This window comes from Zonotrichia albicollis, chromosome 2 (genome assembly GCF_047830755.1).
Source record: "Zonotrichia albicollis isolate bZonAlb1 chromosome 2, bZonAlb1.hap1, whole genome shotgun sequence".
In the NCBI taxonomy this organism is placed as follows: domain Eukaryota; kingdom Metazoa; phylum Chordata; class Aves; order Passeriformes; family Passerellidae; genus Zonotrichia; species Zonotrichia albicollis.
In genome coordinates, this window is record NC_133820.1 from 77,505,043 (window position 1) to 77,523,675 (window position 18,633).

The following is an 18,633-nucleotide window of genomic DNA, read 5'->3' on the forward strand; positions in this document are numbered from 1 at the left end:
CACACACCTTTCTGGTATCTTATTGCTCTTTCATACTCCATTCTATTTTATGGACTACTCAACAGGGATATTAGAATCACTATTACTTTAAATAATAGTTTTGGATCCCACAGTCTGCCCTTTCTTTTTTGTACTTTAGCACCACTTATTTCAAACACTGCCATTAAAAGAGCTTTCACTCATCTTCAATTGGCAGCTTTAAAACAGCCTAACATATGACTTCCTATGCTATGGACTTGTACTACAAGGCCTGTCAACTTTTATTTCCTCATTTCTACATGTATCAACTTCTATTCATATGCTTCTTCTGAAGATTATATGAATACAGGATAAAGTGAATTGTATTACCTGGTTGTGGCCTTAGTTACAATGGGGTTCATCTGACAATTTTTTTCCTGTATCAACAAAAATATATCCATGTAAAGGATGGGGGCTTATTTCTATCCTGTATACAAAACCCAATTCAAACTGCTCTAGTGTTATTACTACATGGATATAACATAACATAGTTTAGAAAAAACAAAAAAAAATTACTTCAGATTAACTTTCATTACAAAAGGCATTTACTAAAATAACTTTATAGGTCATTAGAAAAAATTAAAATAAAACTAATTAAATTCTATTCAGTAAGCTTCTCAGGTAATAATATGATTAGTATATAATTCCAGATAAAGAACACCTTTCTAATGCCTCCCAAACAACTGCATTTAATCATCCCAACTTAGACTTCTTTTCTCATTTTACATGTTGTTTGCAAAAAGCCTGAATTACTTCAATAAAAAAATTCAAAAATTATTTTATATTAAGGAAAAAAAAACTCCTCAAATGGTCAACTGCCTAGTTAGACCTTTTTTCCTTGTACTGAAAGAATACCAGTTTTTCTCCAGCCATAATCTCAACATTCCTCAATTTAAACTACAATTTTTTAATTCTGTTGACCAAAATCATCTGTAAAATTATAGTCCAGAACTATTTTTTTAACTGATTACCAAGGGTTTTCAATCATAGATTCACCTCTTTTGTCACTGAGACAAAGATTTTCTCTATTCAGCATACCCTACTGTTTTATTATTACTTTCCTGTAGTTACAGCTGAAGTCATTGAATATTTACTGCCCTGGGGACAGCACTGATTCTGTGAAATTCTCGAACACAGGCAGAGAAGACATGATGTATTTTTGCATTTAAATAGTGTATTTTCTCATGTATTTTCTAATTTACAACTAAATTTAAACTTAGGAAAAAGTTTTAAATCAGTGAGATATTCAGTGTAATGACGCTATCTCATATAGATTCCCATCACTGTTTTCTATTGTAAGACTTGTTTGACAGCAAGAGTGCATATGGACATTGCAAGTGTCCAATGACACAAGTGAAGGGCAGGAAAGCATGGCCATTTTCTGAGGTATTGATGGAATAGTACAACAAAGGACTTGCTGATTGCAACTCAGGGGAATGGACAGGATAACATTGTGTGTTTCATGAGGCAGCACAGGCAGGCAGGCAGAATAACCACAAAACCACTGCTGAAATACAAAAAGTAAATTTGTTTCCTATTTATTACCTTCCTAACCAGGGGATGCCAAAGCAACACCCAGGCAGGAGGATCACAATCCCAGCAGGTGGCTGGGCTGCTGCTTGCACCCATTTATCAAGCACCCACTCATGCACAGTTTACCAATGTGCTGGGATCTCCTCTGGGCTTTTTATGACCTCTGTCCCAAAACAGGGAGCTCAAACATAAGCCCATACGTCTCTCCAAACACCTATGTTGTCTCTGCACAGGAATTTTACTTCTCAAAACAAAGATAAACAGCAGTAGGCATAACATATATATGGGGCTCCCACATTGTTATTCTTCAAGCCTTGGCATTCCAGGCTGAAATGTCACTTGAGCAAATCTGCCATCCTTCTTGCCATTCTCCCACTTTTAATACTTTCATCCCCTCCCCACTTGTGTCTGTGGGAGTCTGAGATGTTAATGGGTCAAACACTTGCCCATTTGTGGAGGTGCTAGGGTGCTTTGCACCCTACAATGTGCACCCTCCCAAGGGTGAGGAGGTGAAATTTTGAGTGGGTGATGGTGAAGCCTCTGGTCCGCATAAATCAGAGGGGATGACCACCCACCACTGGAGGCCAACGAGAAGCAGACCTTGTGGAGGCAGGATAGTTCTTTTATCATGATGCAAAGCCTAGTTATTGTTACTGGTAAGAATGCTACTACAGCTTAAAAGCACTGAGTTTTCTATTAAAAGTTACATAACAAAAAAAAAAAAAAAAAAAAGTGGTATGTTTAAAAATATTTTTTTCTTACCTAAGCCATGCCTATGTGTTGACATAGGTGGTAACACAGTCCAAGCCTTGGTCTTTGGATTGTAACACTCAACAGTGTTTAATGTCTTCAAACCATCCCGGCCTCCAATGACAAACAGCTTGTCATCGATGACAGCAACACCAAACTGAAGCCTCCTGCCATTCATTACTCCAGCCTGAATCCATATGTTTGTTCTGAGATCATACTTTTCAATAGTTGTAGCTCCTGATGAGACATAAAAGCAGAACTACAAATATCAAAATTATAGATGCATTTAAATTAATGCTTAAGAGAATAGTCTAATGATTAATCTGAAATGTAAGCAGTGCTTTATTTTAATGAACACATAACAGTGCTTCACTTTCAAAATTTAAATAGCCTACAGAAAAAAATATTCAATATAATTATGAAACGTTACTTTTTGGAACTAACCCTTTGGATTAAAATAAAATGTTATAATTCCATGGAAAATAATTCTGTCAGGATTCATTCATTATGTGGAAGCAGCAAACAATGAACCAAGTCGAAATAAACATCATGAAAGAAATAGGTTTGTTAACTGGACAAAAAAAGACATAAGTTAAATTCAATTTGTATATAAGTATAGCAGAGGAACAATGACGTAGGATACAATTGTATGTATTAAATTCCCTTCCAGTTTTATTAAGCCACAAGATACATGAATCAAATTTTGCATTCAGTTTAGAGAGTGATCTTTTTGATCCTAGTTTAAAACAAACAGCTGTAAATTCATTAATACTTAGGTTTGAAAGAACAAAATATACAGTTTATTTGATACAGTTTCTTGGAGGTGGTGCAGGGCATATTATAGTAATGCATATTCATAAAGTTATAATGTTTTATATGTTGAATCTATTTGTGTTAAAAGCTAGACCTGTAGCACGTGAATTCTGTAAAGCTGTTTACTTCAATAGAAAAAAGTACAGTTTAAAAGTTTTCTCATTCTGATTTTAGAAAATTGTACTTGTATAACAGTCTGAATTATGCTCAGCTACATATTTTCTAATATTGATTAAGTTTGGGTTGCCACAGTATTTTATTATATTACATACTGAGAACCTAATGCAGGAGTTCCTGGAATGCTTAAATTCTGTTTATCCTATAAGATGCCTTGCTAATTTCTAATGATGATGAGGATGAGGATGATAGAATAATATAATACTAACAATAGAAATGGGAATGTGAATAATGGCAAAAATCGCCCACACAAAGTGAAATAGGTCTCATTCCTATAAAATCATTATTCTCAGGAACATGAATATAATACATTCTAGACTGCAATTCAGACAAGAAGACCTCTTAAATAACAGTAATTATTTTGATGGCAATGACCCTGCAATAGTAACACTCAAAATAGAGAAATCTTTAAACAGAAACGTGGTGGAACAACTGAAAGGTATCATCAGCAGAGATTTTAGGATATTTTTAATTGCAGATTTTTGAGAATTTCTTTTTTTATTATATTTAGACTGTGCTTCATTCCCATACATATGATCAAATATTCACACAGCTTAGACACTAAAAGAGAATAAATTTCTGCCTTTCCTAGGAAGAAAATTGGGTATTTCTGACAAAGGAATAGGTTCCTTTTCTTTAGCTCAATTGTTTTGATCTTGAAAGTAAAAAGATTTTCTGCACTTAGGAGAGGAGGCCAAGTCTTGATACCAATAGGATTTTACTAGTCAAATTAGTTTAGCTATTTAAGAGTCAAGTCCTCTGGTTTATATAAAACCAATACCATATTGAAATATTGACTTTTCATCTATCACATATTTTATGACTTGAATGTATTTGCAAATAATACTCTAGAATAAAAGTACTATTACAATGCCAAATGTTGACATCACAAATTTACTCTGTAACCGAATAAAAGCAGAAGCTCTGAAGTATCCAGGGGTGCATCAAACACAGCACAAACAAGGCCATTGTTTTATCTTGACAATACCTTTGAGCTACTTTTGCTAAAATCTCCTGTCACTAAGCGGACTACAAAATAACTGTTTTCCCATTTTTTAGGAACCTTAATTCAAAAGGACAGCAATGTCATTCTTAGATTCTCTCACAGCCTTTTCTGCTAATTCTACAGTGACAAAATTTAACTTATGATAAGGCTACTGGAGATAAGAAATTCATAAATATTAAGGGTTTGGGGAAATTTCTTGGAAATCTGTTTTAGCATTTAAGTAACTGATTGTATTTTAGTACTTTGAATAGTAGTTCTGTCTTTGTCAGAAGTCTAAGTGGATCATGGAATTGTCAAATTGCAGAATCATTTAGGTTGGAAAAGACTTTTAAAATAATTCACCCTTTAACCCAGCACTGTCAAACCCTCTACTAAACCCCAAGTGCCACATCTACATTTTTTTTAAATACCTCCAGGAATGAGGAATCCATCACTTCCCTGGGCAATTCCAATAACACTTGATAACACTTTCAGTGAAGCAATTTTTCATCATATCCAATTCTCTGGTGCAATTTGAAGCCATTTCCTGATGTCCTATCACTTGTTACTTGGGATAAGAGACTGACACCCACCTGGCTACAACGTCCTTTCAGGATGTTGTAGAGAGTGATGATAAGCCTTCTTTTTTTTTTCCCCCCAGGCTAAAGCTCCCTCAACCACTCCTCACAAGACTTATATCCATACCCCTCACCAGTTCCACTGCCCTTCTCTGGACACACTCTGGGAGCTCAATGTCCTTCGTGCAGTGAGGGGCCCAGAACTGGACACAGGATTTGAGGTGAGGCCTCACCAGTGCTGAGCACAGTGAATTTATAATCAATAGTTACATTGCAGGATGATGAGCCACTCTTTGCTGCCCGATCTGGAAGGAATACAGAGTACCCCAATGGAACTCCCAGAGAGAGGGACAGAACCCTGTCTCCACTCACTTTCATCACTTCTAAGGTGAGATCATTATCTAGGTTGTTAAACCATCATGCTGCAGTGCCCTGGAGGAACAGGCACTGATTCATGTGCTGGCTCCAGTGACTAGCAAAAATTGGTAGCACCACATGACAGCTAAGTCCTCTCCTCTCTACATAACTAGTGGATGGCAGTCAACAGAGCCAACTCCTAACAGAAGCAACTTCCAAACTGTGCAAACTCAAAGAAATGAGCTGCGTTGGTTAATACTGCCAGCCTCAGTCTGTACAGGCTGTGAAAGGATGTCTTAGCAATGTCAGAAATCTGTAGACAAGGACTTTTGTCTAATCCCCATGAAGAAACCAGAGTAATTCTGATTACGTGTTTCAGAAAATCAGAAAATCCAATTTCCCAAGAACATGAGGATGGTAGGAAGCAACTGGGAAGTGACTGGTATATATATTTATGGAAATTGGAGATACAGGTTAATGTGAAGATATGAATATAATAAAGAAAGGAAAAATTCATTATTCATTTTGAGCTGAAGCATATCTGCTGATTATGCAGAGATATACACATTTTCCAACAAAACAAAACAGATGGAATACCACAGAATATGTAACACATACATAGATCCAAATAAAAATACAAACTATATTAAAAATTACATGAAATTATATTTTACAATTTATTCTAATATTGCTTCCTTCACTGATGTATCACTAATGCTTTTTGAGTGGTCTAATGGCAAAAAGGAAATAAATTATTTACTAGACTGTCTTTAAGATAGTCAGTATGAAATTGTAAAGATGAAAGAAAAACAAATACACAGAATATTGAAGATTTTACAATAAAAGTACTGCACACCCAGACAATTCCTCTATACACACATAAACCGCTATTTTTCAGATGGACAGAGCTCTAGAACTGACTAATTTAAGGATGTAGCACTGAAGAGAGAGTATATGAAAAAGACATAGTGAGGTGAAGCAGAATTAATTTAATAGCCATTTGCATGATAAAGAAAATTGTGTAGTAAATTAAAAAACTATTCCATGACTGTGGCAGCACAAATAATTTCTGGTAAGAGCATAACAATGTTTCTTGGTGTTCTGGGCACATTTCAACTTTTTTTTTTTTTTTTCCTAACTTAAATTCTACTTATGATCCAGCTGGGCATTGGATGAAACTAGTTCTGTGTGTTGTGCATATGGGCATTATAAACCCTGATTAATCAAGGTCTATGAAGTGATGAGAGACCTACAGAGAAAGACAACTTCAGAAATGAAATGCTGTAGATTATCAGGTTAATTTCCCATTAATGTCCAACTGCTGCTGACAACTCCTCTGTGTATGCAGCAGGGATGAAGACAATCCTACCACTCCATGTTTCTGATGAAACATTATGGTACTAGCTCGCACAATTTCACCTTTATTTACAGAGCAGTACACCATTGCACTAAATACGAATTTCTATTTCTTTGGTTTTGTAGCCATTTTTAAGCACATGAATGTGTGAAATTGTTTCGGTGAAACCTTTCAAATGATCCTCTAATTATCTTCTCTTAAACTTTGTTTATTTCTCAAATTTAGCTTATTTCAGTTCCTTGCTAATGACTTATAAATCAAGATTTTTGTAGAAATCTTACTGACATTCTCACATTTTTTGCATTGTTGATGACTGGAGACTGATAATACAGCAAGGCCAATGAGTGAAAAAGAATATTTGGATAGCAATATTATTTGCAACTCAGTATTTTAAGTCAAACACAGAAATGCCTAGAAATTTCTCCTTCAAAGATATTTTTAAGCATTTTTGAACAAGCTGTCATTGGCTACATAAAGTAATGAAGATTGTCTGAGACTATTATTGTAACATATTTATTTAGCTAGGTATAAATGCAGGACTTTTCATATAAGCAAAGTGAAAATTGCTTCAGAAGCAGATGAAAATGCCAAACATATTCCCCTCGCTCAATTATCTTTGTATTTGGTGTAAACATTTCCACATAAAATACCTTTTTTTCCCCCTTATTGGTAGAATGATTCAGTATTTAAACACCTGAAGAAGGGTAGGAGTTCTACATTTATCATCAGAAAAATTCTACTTTTTTTTTTTCTCTGTAAGACTTTCTGCTGATTTTGCTATTACTGAAGCTGTTGCTGACATGTACTCTGATCATTTTGTTCAAGATTTAGAGATGCTGCTGTGAGTAGGCGCAAAATGATGACCTTGATCTAGTGATCTGCAACATTACATTTTGAACTGAAAAGATGGTGACTCAAGTGGAACGAACGTGACCCAAGGAGGTTACTGATGCAGATACCAAGGAGATTATTTTGGTAAAGAAACAGCTACACAGAAAATGGTAGCATAGGGTAGCAGTTCATTACTCTATAATAAGATTGCTATAAATTCCTTTAAGCGCTCAAAAAATGTATAACACATACATAAAAAGAATCTCGCTTTTTTTTTTTTTAGTGAAAACATGTATTAAAATGTCAGAAGGATTTTCCATATAGTGATATGAAATAAAAATCAGCAAACTTCTGGGCATTTTAAAATATTCTATATGAGCAGAATTCTCTAAAACCAATGCAAGTTTTTCCCACAAATCTTTATATTTCTGAAATTATCAGAACTGACAGCTTTACAACAGTGATTTTAGGCAATGTTTTTGATGTTATGCACTTTGTTTTACAATATAGTGTTATGTGCTATTGCATAAAACATTCATGGTATATTTCATATTTTTATGTCGTCTAAAACTTACAAAAGCTCCTTTTATTAATTATTTATGCCATGCAGTATGATAGTCTACTTATGCTCAGCAACAAATTCATGCCTCTTCTTTTAAAACAGTTCTGTTCCCACTGAAAATTGTGCAAATAGTGTGTTAACAATAATAATTGAAGTTCCACATATGTACAAATGCAAATTCTAGGGCAACTACATATTCTGCAGGAGGGGTGTGCATCCACTGGAGCTCTCACCAGTGGGGAGCAGGTGATGGTGACCTACACAAGCTGTGTGTCTGTGTTTGTGTGTCTATGTACATGTGGGTCTACGACTAGAACCTTGAGGGATTTGGTCACGAAGAACATTAAGTAATTTAAAGATGTAAATTCATACTTTGCAAGTGTCTAGTATTGCAGTTTATCTACTGCATGATTTACACTGATTCTAAGCACATGGTTCATCTGATTGGGAGCTCATCATGTACCATACTAAATCAGTAATCTTCTTTGATCATTTGGTTAAATAATGTGAGCTGAGCATTTTGGTGCTCAACAGTACCATTTTCCCATAACCCCCAGCCCTCTTTCATTATTTTTCATTATAGATGTAAAGATGCTCATCCACACTGCTTAGCCCTTACCTCAGCTCATGGGAGATTCTGTTTTGCTGCAATTACTTTCCTCTAAGGTAAACCCACTGCACAGGGTGCTATTCCTAATCTTTACAGGTGTGACCCAGCTAATGCTGATCGGATTCTATATGGTGCCATCTGCAGTTTAAAGAGATAATTGTGTTTATATGGTTTTCCAGTTCAGAATATTAAAAATAAGGTGAAAGCTCTACTGAAGCTTACTTGGATGTTCTTGTGCTTGACAATAGAGGCTTCCAGAGCATTTCCTAGAATTCTGCAAGGCAACTTATGAGGTGGCTAAAGGTGCAAGATAGAGATGGAGGACTACACTGGGAGATGCCAGCATTTTTCAAGTCTTACCCACACTAGCTGTTGAGAGTTCCAGATCTGAACTATTTATAGAGCAAGATTCAGAACTTGTGATGGTTTATTCTAAAGCTAATACCAATAGTGACAACTATCAATGAAACTTTGGTGATCAGGGTACAGAAATTGGCTAGTGTATAGAAAAAGCTAAGGTTTCTGATAATGTAGAAGTTCTCTAAGTTATCCATCTGCCAGGCATGTGTTTTGTCTAGCTCACACACAGAGGTGGGGTTTTTCGGGTGTTTTTTTGTGATTTTTTTGTTGTTGTTGTTTGTTTTTGGGGTTTTTTTGTTGTTTTGGTTTTGTTGGGGTTTTTTTGTTTGTGTTTTTTTGGTTTTTTTTTTTTGTTTGTTTGTTTGTTTGTTTGGGTTTTTTTGGGTTTTTTGTTTTTTTTTTTTTTTTTTTTTTTTTTGTTTTGTTTTTTTAAGTGATAAGGTATCTGCACTGGAAATGCCAGAAAATAGAGTAAGTTGCAGGGAGGTAATTAGGAGGAACAGAGGGTTGTTCTTGGGATAATAATCCCTCTTATGAGCCCTCAATGCACAACCCCCTTGTGCTGTCTGCATAATCCCGTAGTTTGTACCAACAGTTGTGAGTTCCAGGGCAACAGATTGACAAGGTAAGAAGTTTGTGGGTTTATAAAATGTATCTAATGTGTAATAACTTTTGGTCTTTGACATTTGAAGCCATGAAGGCTTCAGAATAAGTCACTTCAGGATCTTCTTTTTGTTTCAAACTATAAATGAATCAGCAGTTTCAGAAGATAATTACACTGAAAAAAAAGCCAGAAATTTAGTGATATAAAATAAGTACTGGAAAACTACCAGATGGTTTTAAAACATGGATGGGGTTTTTTTGGTTTTTTTTCCTTTTGTTTTGTATTCTGAAATGCTCTGCTAAATCAGAGTACTTAAACTGCTAATTAGCCTATGAGACTGAATGTTTTGGAACATATTGAAAATCATAGGAGTGAAAAGAAGGAAGTAATCATGCTAATACTTATAAGAACTGGACGAGAAGAGAATTTTAGTGTGATTTATGCATTTCATTATCTCATTAGTGATTAGCCAGTGTATTTTATATTCCTCTGGTGAAGTAATTAGCCAGGCTCTACTTTTACTCTACAATTACTTTAACATGTTGCAGAGTCATAGAACTCTGTGAGGCTGGAAGGGACCTCTGGAGGTCATCTCTTCTCTAGGCTGAGCAGTCCCAAATCTCTCAGCCTTTCTCCTGAGATGCTCTTAAAGGACTGACCAGTATTTCCAGTGAGATCTGACCGGAATGGGGAGAATGTAAGCGATTTGATGACTGAAAAGAGAAGGGATAGAGGGCGATTTAAACCTCAAATGGTGGTATTTTACGCATCTTTTTTCCCGATAACTACCTAGGAAAAGACTGTTTCCTTATTCTTGACTTAGCCCCAGTACTCAAAGAGATGCACAGCATTGTCTTAGTAGTGAGGCATGTAAAGTGACCTCTCATGGTACCACCTGCTGGGGGGAAATTCTCTGGGAACATCTCTCAACTCTGCAGTGAGTATTGAGGCATATCTTTCTCTCGGTGCCTTAAAAAGAAACCAAAAGCAATTGAAAACAGGGAAAAAATATCCCCTCATATCTTCCTCTTTCATAGCAGCATACGTTTTAAAATTCCCATGCAAGGGCTCCCACGGAGCAGACAGTGGCTGGAGAGGGTGGCTCCTCTCTACAGCTTCCTCTGCTCCCTAGATCTGTTCCCAGGGATCAAATCTGCAAGTGCAATTTTGCTGTTTCCAAATGTCCAAACAATTGTTAGGCAGATGTTTGGGGCAAAATGATCCCAGGCACTTTTCTGGCAAGCTGCTCTCCATCTGGGTGGCCCTCAAATTGCACTGGTTCCAGGGGTTGTTCCTGTCAGGAACAGACACAGGCCTTTGTGCTTCCCTATAATGAACTTCATGAGGTCACTTCCTGCTGGTTCATTAATTATGGTTTCTCTCTCCAGAATGTTTTGTTGCTAGCTAAAATATAAGATAGATAGATAGATAGATAGATAGATAGATAGATAGATAGATAGATAGATAGATATTTCTTGAAACAGTTCATTTTGTTCTCTGTTTATTATTGTGTGAATCAAACTAAAAATCAGACTCTCTTTTAGTTTATCAAGAATATATTCAATAATGAACTCTTGGGCTATATTAAAAAGTATGAATTTCTGCAAAAGATAAACCAATTCTCCCAAAATCCATTGTCTGGTTTTCTTTTTTAAAAATAGTGTATTTTTCTTTTCTCCACAGCTAAATTACATCTTTTCTGTTTAAGGAACAAACAAGGAAAGGTGAGTTTCAATGCATATTTGCAATGCAGGCACTGAAAATTTTACTTATTCATTCTGCATAGCCTGCCTGCCACTTACTCTGGTATTCTAATTTTCTCATGAAAACCCACCACGATGACATTACTACACTATCTTGATTTCTCCAACAAGAGTATACTTCTCTGTGTTGTTGTTTCTGTTTATATATTCCATTATCATTTTCCTGTTGAGTCTTCCAGAAAGCACGAAAAAGGAAAACAAGTCATTGGTACAATGTTGACCTAAAGCTAATGGAATGTTACTTGTTTATTAGTGCATTTTAGATTTAAGGTAAATTGCTTTCCATTTCCAATGTCTTCTGTATCTAACTAGAGAATGTCTAGGAAGACACTGGATTATGCCAACACACATTTTTATATTTAAAAATAAAAACCTTTAAATGGGTCAATATTTTGAAAAAATGAATTCCAGAAACTATAAGAAAGAATAGTGAAATATACTACATGGAACTGAGCAAACACAAAATCATAGATTCATTTTGGTTGGAAAAGATTGCCAACCATTAACACAACACTGCTGAGTGAACCACAAAACCTTGTCCTTCTGTGCTGCATCTACATAGCTTTCCATTACCTCCAGGGATGGAGACTCAACCATTTCACAGGGCAGCCTTTTCCAATGCTTGACAACTCCTTCACCAGAAAAAATTTTCCTAATATCTAGTCAAAGCCTCTGCTGGTGAAATTTGGCGTAATTACCTCTCGTTGTATTGCTTATTACTAGGGAAATGACATCGACTCCCACTTTGCACAAACTCCTTTCAGGTAGTGGTACAGAGTGATAATACCTCTCCAGAGCATCCTTTCTGCAGCCTCAACAACTCCAGTACCCTTCGCTGCTCCTTCACTCTTATCTCAGCAAAATTATTTACTTCTGATGCTTGAAACACTGCAGTTGTTTGGCTGACATAGAACTGCTACTTAAATAGAGCAGACAAGACTTCAGAGAAAAACTGTAGGTGTCTAAATAAAAAAGTGGTATACTGACAGCTGCTTAGAATGTCAGAGGTACAATTTATTTTGGCTTATTGTCCTTCTGAGGTATTTTAAGGCTATGAATACATTCTTTAAGATTCTTTAAGATAACAAATGTCCTCATGGAAAACACTGGTGAAAACAAATTAGCACCAAAGGCAGAAGAAACTCGTACAGAGGAGTGGTAATGACATATATGTGATATTATCAATAAAAAGAGTAGGATTGCAAGAAGGACCATCAAGTTCTCACTTCTCAGTTCTTTTGTGAACATCTGTTTATGCACGGGGTAACAACAGCATGTTTGTTTATGTTCCTGCTTGACAAGGGCTGCTCCTGGAGTCAGACCAGGGCTGATATATGCACATACATAAGTATACTTGCAAAGTATGCATATTTATATAAAACTTTTCAAAAATCACATCAGGGAGAAATATTCAGTATTAAACACTTTGGACTTTTCTTTCTTTTAAAGGAAAATAGTCTTCATAAGTAGTCTTCATTTGCTGTTTGTGTATTGTACAAATATGGGACTTTACATTCTGAAAATTAAACACAATTACTGTGCATTGCATATTTAGAATGAAAATGCAAGTAAGATGAAGATAAGATGTTTACTCAAGATAGTTTTGTGCATCAAATGGATAGATAATGAATGCTGTCAAACGTTTTATGTATGTAAAGACAAAGTGGTTTGTCACAATTTTTACAACTTGCAAAATGTCATATAACAATCTTGATAAATTTCATTTACTTCTTTTTTATGTTTTTTTTTTTAATTCTATTTTTAACAAATTGCTACTAAACTGAAGAGGAAGAAGGCAGATTCAAGTCACAGACAACTCAGACACTTATCTCAAGAAGCTGTAAGAACTACCTAAGAGGAAAAACATTATCTTTCCCTATTTTTGCCCCTTTTTTACTGTATTTACAATAGGTTTTTGAATATTTCTTTCAGCATTTAAAAAAATATGCCTATATGAGAGTGAAAAAATATAAATTTAAAATAAAGTTTAAATGAAATCTGTTTTGAGAAATGATCATGCTACAAAGAAAATTAAACAAAGCATAAAGAAAAATCAAAACTAAAATGTCCAGAAAAAAAAAGACATCTCCAAAATTCACTAGAACAAGAGTAACTTCATATAGCTATGCTAGATAACATTCCTGTGAAATAATTATATATATATATATATTTATATGTAATAAACCACATTTGATAAACTGTAATTGTGAAGGAAAGAGGATTATTGCAATGATTTAAAATACATTAAAGAAAAGGAAAAATATGCAACATGGGTGTATAAGGAAGAATGACTGGAGGCCTCAATTTCATGTTTCAAAGTGTTAATTTTTTTAATATATCTGTGGCAATAGAAGAGATCTTTCTAAAAGGTATCTATACAATAATAAAAGAACTTTTATTATTGCTTGATACTGCTTAATGATGAACATTACCTGTTTACCACCAGGGTACTTTTGGCAGCAGATTTTATGTCTAGTCATAAAATTAATGAAAAACAAATATATAATATCAGTGCTTCAGTAAATTGACTATTCCATCACTTTTCAAAATGACCTATTACATTTTTATGGAAGAGTTCCTTGCTCATGCAACTTTTCATTACTTTTTCCCTTGTATTTACTTAAAGACTGGGATTCAGGAAGCAAATAACTAATCTAAGACTCTGAGGAACTAGTCTAGGGCTATTCCAAAAGTAATATATATCAGTGTTTTGGATACTGGTTACTGTAACATCTTCATTTACTTTTCCTTCAAGTTCTCCTTTTCCCCTATTATTCTAACTGCTACCTAGAGTGAGACAGATTAAAACACCTCAGGAGGAATTAATTAGCATTCTGACATCATTACAACATTGCTTGATTACTGACACGAATCTCCACTTGCTGCATATTTTCCTGCTCATAATCCATAGCACCATCTAACATAGACCATATACATCATGTTCTACCACTTGTCTTCTGCTCTATATTTTTTCCAGGATGGCTGCAGGAAGTCAGAGCTTAATCATTCCTAAAAATTGCTGTATGTCCACTTCTTGCAATTACTCATTTATTTCAGTCAATCATCCTCCTCTATTTGTGGACTTCTGTATAATATTACATGACTAAATATGGCTAATCCAAATTAGAGAAGTCAGTGTGATGATATTAATGGGTAAAGTGAATGGAACATTGTCAGCAGCACATACCCACAATCTATTAATGCATCCCATTCTCAGACATACTGAGAAAGTGTGTTTCTTATATGTGCCCTTAAATTAAAATAATAAATAAGTAAAGGTGTGTGGAAAAAGAGATTTAAGTTATTTTAGTTTGTCTAGGAAATTAAAATTACAAATCCATCTAACTTTGATACTTTCCTCTCTATCCATTTAGTACTATGCTGCATTAATTTCTCACATCAGGCAAAATTTCAGTTGCTGTTTGCTGGAGTTTAATTATCACTTCATTTTTATGGAAAGGAAGATAATTATAGAAGAGACTTCAAAACAAACTTAGCATGCTAGGCTACATTTTATGTGATGAGCCATATAAGCTTCAAATGCTTTCATAATATTTGCACTTAGCCACTATTTTATATGCTAGTTAATAAATTACTAATTTGTCTAGCTTATCTAATTATTTGCAACGGTTTCACATTTGGTAGCAAACATCAGGAAGTATTAAAAATTCATCATTGTGAATTTCAACCATCCATATCAGTCTTTCAGTGAAGAAAGTTGTGGGAGAAAAAACCAATTGCTAATTCCTTAGGAGAGATAATACAGTATCAGCATCACCTCCCAGCCCAGGCTCACTTTATGAACTCAGTTACTCTTCAAAGCAAGCAAAGAGCACTCAGGTCTCCTGAATGGACGTGTGGAAACAGGATTCATTGGGCATAAAAGCTAGTCAAGAACACAGCAGGATCACAAGGGGGATGAGCTGAACAGATGCAAGCTGAGACAGCACAGCTGCAGAGCCTGGGTTGCTGGGAGTACATATTGCATCAGCTGTAACACAGGCTCCTGCTATGCAGCTGCTCCTCTGCCATACCAGCCCATCCTCAAAGCAGTTTTATCTGCTGTAAATGTGTAAAAGCCCTGCTAGTTTTCAGTCAGAGATTGCAGCAACAGAGGGCTGAACTCTGTTGCTGTGTGTTTTCTCCTGCTGCTACAGAAATGAACTGCTTCTGCCTGACCTGAATCTACAAAATAGGCTGTGTCTTAATGTGGTAATGGTTCTTTGCCTCATGCTGTCATCCTAAATATTTCTGTATTTTTATTGAGAAACAGATATTAATAGTAAATGAGAACAAATACAGCTGCACCCAAATTGGATTTATTATTGGGCCATTTCCTACCTGAATCCTTGTGTTTATTGTAATTTGTCATAAGTAAGAGGAAATTTGTATTTTATCATCCAAAGGCAATGTTCTCTGTACATCCCTGACTAACATTTAGCTACACAATTGTTTATAACTGCTAAAGGGACAAAAATAATCTGCAGCTACTTTAAGAATATATATATATATATATATATATATATATATACACACACATACATATATATATATATATATGCATACATATATATGTATATATATGTATTGGTTCTTTCATCAACAATTTCTTATTGCCATAGAATCATTGAACAGTTTGGTATTGAAGGGACCTTCAAACACAAAAGAGCATCTAGTTCCAAATCCTGAGCCACAATATTGATACCTTTCACTGGAACACATTGCTCAAAGCTTTATCTAGCCTGGCCTTGAACACTTCCAGGCATGGGGCAACTTCTCTGGGCAACATGTGCCAATGTCTCACCACCATCCCCAGCAACCAATCACTTCCTAATGTCTGATCTGAACCTACAATCTCAGTTTAAAGTCATTACCCCTTGTGCTATGACTACACGCCCTTGTAAAGCTGCCACCAGCTCTCTTGTTGGCTCCTTTAGGTATTGGAAGGTGGGTTATTATAAGGTCTCCCTGGAGCCCTTTGTTCTCTGTGCTGAACAGTCCCAGGTCTCTCAGCCTGCCTTCACAGGAGAGGTGCTCCAGCGCTCTGATCAACTTTGTGGCCCTCCTCTAGACTCACTCCAGAATGGGGTCATTATGGGATCCCAGAAATAGATTCAGTACTCCATGGGGGGCCTCAAGAAAATGGAGTTGAAGGGCAGAATCACAGAGTCACAGAGTTGCAGAATAAGCTGAGTTGGAAGGGCCCCACAAGGACCATCCAGTCCAACTCCTGGCCCTGAACAGGACATCCCCAAGAGTCACACCATGTGCCTGAGTGCATTTTCCAAACACTTTTTGAACTCAGACAGACTTTGTGATGTAACCACTTCCCTGGGAAGGCTCTTCCAGTGCCCAATCACCCTCTGGGTGAAGAATCTTTTCCTGATATCTGATCTAAACCCCCCCTGACACAGCTTCATTTCAAAAGCATGAACCTGCCCAACTTGCTTGTCATATTTCTCTTGATGCCACCCATTTATTTTCACACAAGCACAGATGTCATACATTCTAATCACTGGTACAACTTGATGGGAAAAAAACGTTCCATGGAATATTGTAAACAATATTGTCACAGCTATTTAGTGAAACAACTTCAATAACAGCACCTAGAAAAAGAGTTGTGAAATACTAAAGATATAATTTTATACTATACTTTTTAAAAGTACAGTTTATTTTATATTAGAACCAGTGTTTCTGAAGGTATTGTCTTCAGTCTAAATATGGACGTGAAAATTTAAATGCTGTGGAATTGTTAGTGAATATAACAAAAAAAAATTTATAAAGTCTTTTTGAGTATATAAACTTTTAATATAGTGAGATTTTAGTTCAAATATTTGGTTTCATTCCATTCAAGAAATCAGTGGATTAAATTTACCAGAAATGAAGCCACAACCTATCATCATAACTCTTATTCCAAACAAATAACAACAAAATCCTTTAATAAATTTTCCAATTCTTCCTACTTCATAGAAAAAGGGGGGTAATTTTACCTTTCTTTATCTGTTTACAAACTAGCAATCTAGTTGAAGCTAGTTATCTTTTTTCTCTAGAAGACTTAAAAATTTCTGCATTGAAGACCCATGAATCATCATTACTATCCCAGACATTTACTTAGGGATCGAATACACTGCATATCAAACCGCCTTTTATCAAAGGTTAAAAAACCTGACAGAATTATTTGACTTATAAAGGAAAAACAAATTCTAGAAATCTATAACTAAGGCATATTACTACCATTATAGGTTTTTTTTTGCTAAATTTCTTTCTGAAAATTATAATAATTTTGAACAAAGAATGTACCCAAAACTCAATTTCTTTTTTCTAAATGTATCATGCTTTTCCTTAAATATCAGTAGTAGCAAAATCTTGGCAATATTTCTTGACTGATTTAGACATCCCCCACCAATCTTGGAATAGAAAGTTATGTCACCATTTTCTGACAAAGGAAATATGAATTATAAATCATAAAAAACAAATGCCCAATAATACCTTTGTTGTTATCCATTCCTCCAACAGCATAAAGTGTTCCAACTGTAGATTTTCTAGGCTTAGTTCTTGGACTTTGCATGAGAGTTCTTCTTTCTGGTAAAAGATGATATTTCATGGCTTCCAGAATAAGCTTCTGACATTCTAGGTCATCCTTAAAAAGTGCATGATTTTCCAGGTCAGCCAATATCTGTGAATGACAGTAGTGAATAAAACATCCTAGAAATTCCTAGAAAAGCAATAATATGCAATGAGAGACAAATACAAATGGATGTCACAAGTCTATTTCTTCATTCGAGAACACAGTTTTGCAGGGTTTTTTTTTTTCTTGGAACACAGAGAGAAAATTAAATAGTTGATTTTTAAAGGATTTTAAGGCCAGTGTTTCACCAGCCCTTAAGACTACAGTCTTACCAATCTTTTACTGAAGGCTTTGAAAAAAAACTAAATATTGTAGTTGACTTATTTTTAATGGTTTCCAGCACAACACTGAAAGAACCCAGAAGGCATCTCTTTGCAGGAGCATCCCTTATTTTTAAAACCAAACAAAAACAATGTTCCCACCTGAAAACCAACAATGCTCACTGCACACAGGTAAAAGAATATTCTATTGTGACTCCAAAGAAGGAGGCTGCAAGTTGTAAATGTTGCATTTGATTCACTTGCCTATATGCATGTATCTACCAGCTTTTGAGATGTTGTAAATAACCATGTAAGTTTTCAAGATCCCATAGAATTATGCAATCTGGGTTAACCTCACAACTGACCTAGCTCTGAGCAGGAGCTGAACTGAGCCCTCCTGAGGCCTGCTCCCACCTGAATGATTCTCTGATTCTGTGATCTCACTGA

At 35.4% G+C, this 18,633-nt stretch overlaps 1 protein-coding gene across 1 annotated transcript in view; it reads right to left on the bottom strand.

Annotated features, from left to right (window-relative positions):
• Positions 1–18,633, bottom strand: part of KLHL1 (kelch like family member 1) — a 197,316-nt gene that overhangs the window by 38,251 nt on the left and 140,432 nt on the right. The window contains exons 6-7 of the mRNA XM_074535514.1: positions 17,788–17,974; positions 2,314–2,538 (exon numbers count right to left, since the gene is read on the bottom strand). Coding sequence (XP_074391615.1) covers positions 2,314–2,538; positions 17,788–17,974 — 412 coding nt within the window. The remainder of the gene's footprint in view (positions 1–2,313; positions 2,539–17,787; positions 17,975–18,633) is intronic.